This window comes from Gastrolobium bilobum, unplaced genomic scaffold (genome assembly GCF_033153095.1).
Source record: "Gastrolobium bilobum isolate Gb01-03AN ecotype WA unplaced genomic scaffold, APGP_CSIRO_Gbil_v1 utg9841, whole genome shotgun sequence".
Taxonomy (NCBI): Eukaryota; Viridiplantae; Streptophyta; class Magnoliopsida; order Fabales; family Fabaceae; genus Gastrolobium; species Gastrolobium bilobum.
In genome coordinates this window covers 236,655-244,270 of record NW_026898136.1, presented here as the reverse complement: position 1 = coordinate 244,270, position 7,616 = coordinate 236,655, and the positions used below count along the sequence as shown (strand labels likewise).

The following is a 7,616-nucleotide window of genomic DNA, read 5'->3' as shown; positions in this document are numbered from 1 at the left end:
GACTAAATATAATATTTCACAGGAACTAGGAATCTTCTTCCATTGACTCTAAGATACATCATGACTTTTCATGATCTCTTACTATGCATAGATTCCCGAATCAACTAGAAGTCATCCAAGCCCTACCAGCCTTGTGAACGACTAATCCCTTATAGGGGATTGTGAAGTCCTTTCGGCATGTTCATCTATACTCATATATTCGAGTCATACCCAAGAGTACACTGTTCTCCCCATTTTTCATGCGGATAAAGTTGTACAGTCAAAGTATAACTCTAGGACATAGTATTCGATGACATCCTTAAGTCTAGGACGATCTGCACTACCAAACGATGAGAGACTTTACAAATCCAATGATACTCTCTATAATGAATCCTTGTGGAGTCTCTCGGTGGGTCAGTTCAGTGCTATCTGTTCTCTAACAGATCCACCCACGACATCACCTAAAGCATCACCATGCCTGCATTCTATGAGGTTCCTACCTCGTATCTTTATTAAAGTAAATGACGTCGTACTAGTCTTATTGAGATCACCAATACCCTTTTTTGGTGATTCAAGACTAGGAACAGATTTTAGATAATAGACATACAGTGTCCTCGAGTCCTCATGATTATGATCCCTATCATAGATCCCCAAGTGAACACATGTTCTATTCATAGGGTCTTTATCTTTATTCACATATTAACAATAAAATATTGGCGAGACATAAATATGATAAAGATAAAGTTTGCTCAAATTTATAAATCATGAAATACCACTTCGAAAAAAGTGTTCATCTGATAAAACAGATTGTCTCTTGGACACCTATATACTAATAGTCAGAACCTTTGGAGTTGGTTGTGAGCTCCAAGAGCCTTCCATTTCTGAGTTTAAAGCTTTGGTGAGTTGCCTAACCTTGATCACGAGTTTAAATGATTTAAAGGTGGTGTCTTTGCATGTAAATGGGTTAAGCAAGTAACTAACATGTGTATGAACCTGTATAGACCTTAAAATGGAGTCTTGAACGCATTTAATTGGTAAAAGTTGGTACCTTTGTTGGATATCTTCGCGAAATATCTGGATATTTGGTCGATAAATATCCGGATATTGATATCTGGATATTGCCAGTGAGATATCCGGATATTGATATCCGGATATTCCCCCGACATATATCCGGATATTCTGGGATTTCGTGGAACAGTAAGGTACTGTTCATACAGAACTGAGCTATGGGTTTGTGGACCCTATTTTGATGGAGTTGAACTTCTGTAAATACTTAACTAAGTCAGAATCAAGGGATTAAGGGCTTATGGCTTTGTGGAAAGCCTTAAGACGTAAAACGTAAAAGGAAAACGTAGTCTTTATGTTTATGCTATTGAGCTATGAATGTTGATATGCTTGTTGGTCCTAAATCAAATTGTGATCTGCTGTGTTTGGACATTGAGCTTGTGTGGACTTGACTTGGATTGATTGCTTAAGAGGTAAGCTTTCGTGTCCTCGGTTTAGCCATGTTGTGGTTCCACCGTGTCCCATGAGGGTATGGTTATATGCATGCTGTGTTACATGCTTTGGATATTTGAAATGCTGTTGAGCTTTATGTGTAATGACTTTTAATATGCATGTGTTGTTCCATCTTGACGGTAAGCCTGAGTATGTGGCGTCATACAAGACGGTGATCCGGGGTAGATGCAAGTAGCGTCTTGCACTATGTGTGGGTATTTGGCGTATATAAATCCTGCATTTCTCTGGCCAGTAGAATAGAATTGACACACATGACATGATTATCTGCTGCATTGCACTATTTTAGAACTGATGATGATAAACTGCTTTTGAACTTATATTGCACATGTAAGTGAGCTTGGGGTGGAAGATCCTTGAGGACCCCATGCCTTACTGAGATTTCTTGTTTAGAGATCTCTCCCCACGTTTGGGGAATGCTTATTTCAGGTTCAGGTAGTATGGGGACTGATGTCTCTGGCGGCAGGAGGCTAGAGCTTAGTTGATGTTTAGTGCTGTTCATATTATGCTGGCATGACTGGATTGGATGCTGTTTATGTTTTTCGCCTTTATCTTTATGTTGCTGTTGAGTTAAGACTTATGTGGGCTTTGTTGCCTTATTTGGGGTGAGCATGGGAGTTGTCCATGCCACCATGTTGTTAGTACTTTTGAGTTGAGTTGTATAAACTGCTAGTTGGTCCGGTCTACGTGTTGTAGTTCAGTGACTAGAGACATATTTATGTTATTTTAATTGATGAGGTATTCAAGTTAGCTGTTTATTGCAATATACATACATGCGATGTTTTGAAAATGTTTAAGTAATCAAGTTGGTAATGATTAATGACATCATAATTGAAAAGAAAAAGGTATTCCGCATTTTTAATTAAGCGCAACTTAATACGATAGTATGATAACATTACCGGATATATACGGGGTGTTACACATACCTTCCACATGACCCAGGGCGAGATGACCATTACGTTGCAGGATGTTGCGGCTATATTGGGTTTTCCGACGAATGAGAGAGTGGTTACGGGTGTTACATCTACGGACTAGCGGGTCCTGGGCCAGGAGGTGCTTGGTCACGCCCCCCTCGGTTTAGAGCAGCCGTACGGGGATGTTAAGCTCTCATACTTTGATAGACATTATGCGCATTGGGGTGCAGTTGTTGCGGATCCACAACAGGTTATATTTTTTACTAAGGCTCACATTGCGCGTATATTAGGGTCATGGCTTCTTTGCGACAAATATGGAGGTAGCATCGTCGGATGTCGCTATATTGCGTTGCTTGCAGGATATTTTGGAGATGTTGGACATTATATTCTAGGATTTGAGTTTCATGAATACCACATTCATCATCGTTGTCTGAAGCGCTAGCATCCTCAACAAGAAGTTGATCTTCCATTGCAATATTTTCATCATCGTCATCATCACCATCATCTTACATAACCCAGGTAGGGTCATTTTCTCCTTCGACAGACAGATTAACAACTGGAGTAGCAGATGATGATGCATTATGTGCAAAATCTAAATCAACTGACCTCATGGGTAAAGCTGCATCCTTTGCTTCGGCAATATCCACGTATAACTCTAAAAAAATCTTTCCTTGACTAGTTGAAAAACTCTTCGATTACCATTTCTACGTCTTCATCGTCAACAACTTGCATACTAATGTATTGTGATTCACACCATATTCTTGTTGTGACCATATTGATAGATTGCTTACCTTTAAGTGCTAACTTTTGATGAATTTTTTGATGTAGTTCGCTAACTGTTGAGTTCTGCATGATACGAGTTGGCCTTTTCTCGCCTTCAAAAATGACACCACGTTGACCTTCGATTTTTCTACCATTATAATATAAAACAACACGAACAAAATCAGAATGTGAACTCATTCTTAACTATATTAATAAAAAAACACAAAACAGAGTATGCATAAGCAAGTGAGACTGCATCGAAGATTAAGAAGTTAAGATGTAGAAGAGTTGTGATGAATGTGGAGATGGTAGGTGTTTATATAAGGAAATTTGGAGCCATTCACGCGTAGAATGGACAGGAGAGGGGGTTGAGTCACGCCCAGATGGGGTTGAAAAATGCAGTGATTCACGACTGCATAAGGCGTGATTAGTCACGCTTATTTTGGTCGTGAATGATGTGGCATTCACGCCTCATTTGGACGTGAATTTTCCCGCCCTTTTTTAGGGTGAATGAATGCTACAGATTCGAAAATAGTTTCCAAACTGTCATATATCCGTAATTATTTATTAAAATAGTAATATTTTAATTATTTTTTTTCCATGAACATAACCACTTCATTAATGTAACCACCTTGAATAAAAGTATTAAGACCTAATTATTTGAATTGTGCATGTCATGTTATTTTAAACATTGAAATTTTTTTTTAATAAATTTTAGCTTAAATAAATACAAAAAAAAATTGATAAAAGAAGTTTAATAAAACTTATATCTTAAAAATTAAATTAATAAATAATATTTCACCTGCATACCGATCGGAGTCCAACATCTAGAAAGACATGAATATGACTGGAACGTTCCAATCAACATTAGCGGTTAACAATACCAGACCTTCATTCAAAAGCCTCTCTTCTTCTTCTAACAAGCATTGTTCGCTAACCAAACAAAGAAACAGTTAGAGTTTACTTAGTTTATAGATATGGCCGTGGAAGCTGAGGCTGCCACCGCTCCTACGTTGGCGCTCGCCGATACAGATATCAACTGGGACAGGTTCTTTCCTTTTTAATCCTTTCCTTTTGTATTTGTGTTCCTTTTTCACACCATTTTCTAACTAACCATCTCATCTCTAACATATTCCTTCAACTAAGAGATACATAAATATTGTACATGCTCATTTTTTGATTTCAGATTATGTTAACTTGATTATATTAGAAAGTGAAGGTGGTTAGGATCAAACTCGTGACGTATGATCACGTAGGTTATGATGGAGTTTTATCTTATATTATATCTCTCTAAAGTTTTAGGTGAGATTTTCTTATCAATAGTTTTATATTTATCTAACACAGTTGTTGTAATTTGCAATTCTAATTTTTTTTAATTGGGTTTAATATGCTGTTTTTTTTTTTTTTTTTTGGTCAGCTGTCTTCCATGTGATTATGTTTGTATGCTGCAAAAATTAATTTCCTTAAATCAGTGTTAACAATTTTTTTTTGGTTTCGAATTAGGTTGGATAAGACCAAGTTTCATGTGATTGGTGCCATACTGTTTACTGCACAATCAGCATTGCTTCATCCAACGTCAGTGGTGAAGACAAGAATGCAAGTAGCTGGGTCTGGATTCTCTGACATGAGAGGAATGTCAGTGTTTGCTCACATTTTGAGGAGGGATGGTGTTCCTGGAATCTTTAGAGGTTTTGGCACTTCTGCCATTGGATCAGTGCCTGGTAGGGTCTTGGCTCTCACATCTCTCGAGATGTCAAAAGACGTTATGATGAAATACACTCAAGGTAGTGATATGCCAGAAGCATCACGTATTGGTCTTGCAAATGGGGTGGCTGGCATGTTGTCAAATCTGGTATCTTGTGTATACTTTGTGCCTTTGGATGTGGTACGAAATCTCTTACTCCAATAACCAATTGTCAATCTATTTTTTCCTTCTATCTTGTTTCTTGGTACAAAAATTGCTCTCGCCCCACTCTTGCTAGTCTGAGTTTAACGGGGACTGGTTTCTCTTGTTTCTGGGTATCATTTTGTTTTGTTTTATTTTATTTTTGTGTGATGCAATGAATGTTCAGTTCCTTTGTACCAAAAACTGGAATGGATGTTCTGGTAGTAGGATTTGGAAGGCAAAAGAAGAAAGGATTAGATAATGGCATGCCAACAAATTGGTAATGCATAGTGTGGTTGTATTATTAATTTGAAACAGAATAAGTTGCACATGCTCTTCTTGGATTTTCTGTTTCAGTTTATAAACTTTGTTGGTGATCTGACCAATTTATTTTAGTCTTCTGAAGAATGATTAATGGGGTTTTCTTCTTCCTTTTCGTCCAGTTTTCGATAGTATTTGTTTTTTTTTTGCAAAAGTTAGCTGGGAATGCAAAGCAAATAGTAGTTTTTGCTGTTTCTAGATGCTTTAAAGTTGCTTTGCCATTTGTCTACAAATATTCGAGCTATAGATCTTTTTTAGCAATTGTAAATTTATAATAGCTAAACGAGTCTTCTTTACAGGCTTTCTCATAAGCTGTTTGTGTGTTATTTCTAAAACGATCTAAAAAGTACTAATGGGTACTCTGTTCTAAAGGAATCCGAGTTATGTCTATTTTCAGCATTTTTTATGGGAGAAGTACAAAATTGTGAAAAAGATAAAACTTCACTTGTTTGACAGGAATTTCTTTCGCATGTGTTCTTAAGTCTTGGCTGATCATCCTAAATAATTTTGTTTAATGTTTTCTCAGATCTGCCAGAGGTTAATGGTACAAGGTCTTCCTGGAACTACATATTGTAGAGGACCATTTGATGTTATCCGTAAAGTTGTAAGGGCAGAGGGTTTTCGTGGCTTGTATAGAGGTTTTGGATTAACAGCTGTAACCCAGTCCCCAGCATCTGCACTGTGGTGGGGTTCATATGGTGCAGCACAACACATAATTTGGAGGTGCATTTTGTCTTAGAACAATCTATGTCCTATGAAATATTATAAGAGTTGCTTCCTTCCTTTTTCATTTTAATTTATACATGTTTATTGGTTTTAGGAGTTTGGGCTACAAAGATGATATGGAGAACAAACCTTCACATGTGGAAATGGTGACAGTTCAGGCTACCGCAGGGATGGTGGCTGGTGCTTGTTCATCTGTTATCACTACTCCCATTGATACTGTAAAAACACGTCTTCAGGTACATGAAACTTCTTGTTTTTTGGATTTGCTGTTGTTAAAGAAGAGGTTTTTAGTATTTGAAATTGGTATTGAAATGTCAAAGTCAAATTAATCAGTTGGTATTTTTTTTATGGAGTAGCTCTTTTTTTTTCTTTTTTGATTTTGACTGTAATAATTTTGGATCTGTCCCTTTTGATTTGCGCAAAGGTTATGGACAACTATGGTTCTGGAAGACCATCAGTATTGAAGACAACCAAGACTCTCCTTAAGGAAGATGGATGGTGGGGATTTTACCGGGGTTTTGGACCTAGATTTTTAAATATGTCACTTTATGGAACAACGATGATTGTTACTTACGAACTGATAAGTAAGTCACATCTTTGCTTATTCATTTTGGCATTTGAGAATGGCTAGTTGATATGACTTCATTTTGGTATATTATTTACATGATATGATTTCAACTTTGTTATATGGGAATGTTCTTGACTTCAATCAAGCTTTTAGCTTTAGTTATTTTATTTGAATGTAACATCTTCCATGGCAGTCTTCTTGAAAGAATGTTGCCCCCTTCTCCTCCCTTGTTTTTCCCCTCATCAAGAGTTCGTGCATTGAGAATGTTTATTGAGTTTGTTCCTGAACTCTTTGTTGCTCAGAAAGCTGATTTCAGAAAAGGATGGTTCTAATATATTTCTTTCAACTTATAAGTGCTATTGTGCCAAGTGTCTTTGTAATGATCTTGATTCTGAATGATAATTCTTATCTTTTAGGCTTCATTCTGATACAGTTAAGCTTTATTTGTTTTCTCTTTTTAAACCCTTTTAACAGAGAGATTATCAGTTCAACCAAGTTTGAGGCCTTTTGCTTAAGAAGTGCAACTATACAAAGATTCAATACACTTGATTTTAGCATGTTTATCTTGTGTACAACGACAACAATTGATGGATCCCTACAACCTCAAGCACTTCATGATACAGTATGACAAGGCCCTTTTGATAAGTGTAGCCTTTTCTCAAAGATGTGGCTACTTTTTATGTGTTTTATGACGACGTAACTTCTGCTTCTTAAAAGTTGTAATACTAGAATTCTTGTTTCTGTTAGGTGTTCGGGTAGGGTGGAATAATGGTGAATTATTAATTTTTCACCTTATTCTTCATTCTATTACTTGTAGTCAAAGCCCAAAATATCCGGGCAATTTTGCAAATAATGTAAGATTACTCAGGGAAAGGATTTTGATCTCTTGACATTATAGTTCTGTCAACTTCTGATTTTTTTAATATCAAAGTTGGGCAATTATATT

The 7,616-nt window shown here is 36.7% G+C and overlaps 1 protein-coding gene across 1 annotated transcript; it reads left to right on the top strand.

The window, feature by feature from the left end:
* The first annotated feature begins 4,083 nt into the window (after positions 1-4,083).
* On the top strand, positions 4,084-7,414 carry LOC133313174 (uncharacterized). The gene is made up of 6 exons (XM_061514508.1): positions 4,084-4,218; positions 4,674-5,055; positions 5,903-6,099; positions 6,197-6,338; positions 6,527-6,686; positions 7,145-7,414. The coding sequence occupies exons 1-6, from the start codon at positions 4,148-4,150 to the stop codon at positions 7,183-7,185; spliced, it is 993 nt and encodes a 330-aa protein (XP_061370492.1). The 5' UTR covers positions 4,084-4,147; the 3' UTR covers positions 7,186-7,414.
* The last annotated feature ends 202 nt before the right edge of the window (positions 7,415-7,616 follow it).

Bases quoted from the DNA above. Each gene is read 5' to 3' on its own strand.
- LOC133313174 (XM_061514508.1), top strand. From the start codon at position 4,148: ATGGCCGTGGAAGCTGAGGCTGCCACCGCTCCTACGTTGGCGCTCGCC. The intron at 4,219-4,673 runs GTTCTTTCCTTT...GTTTCGAATTAG, and splicing joins ACAGATATCAACTGGGACAG to GTTGGATAAGACCAAGTTTC. The intron at 6,339-6,526 runs GTACATGAAACT...ATTTGCGCAAAG, and splicing joins CTGTAAAAACACGTCTTCAG to GTTATGGACAACTATGGTTC.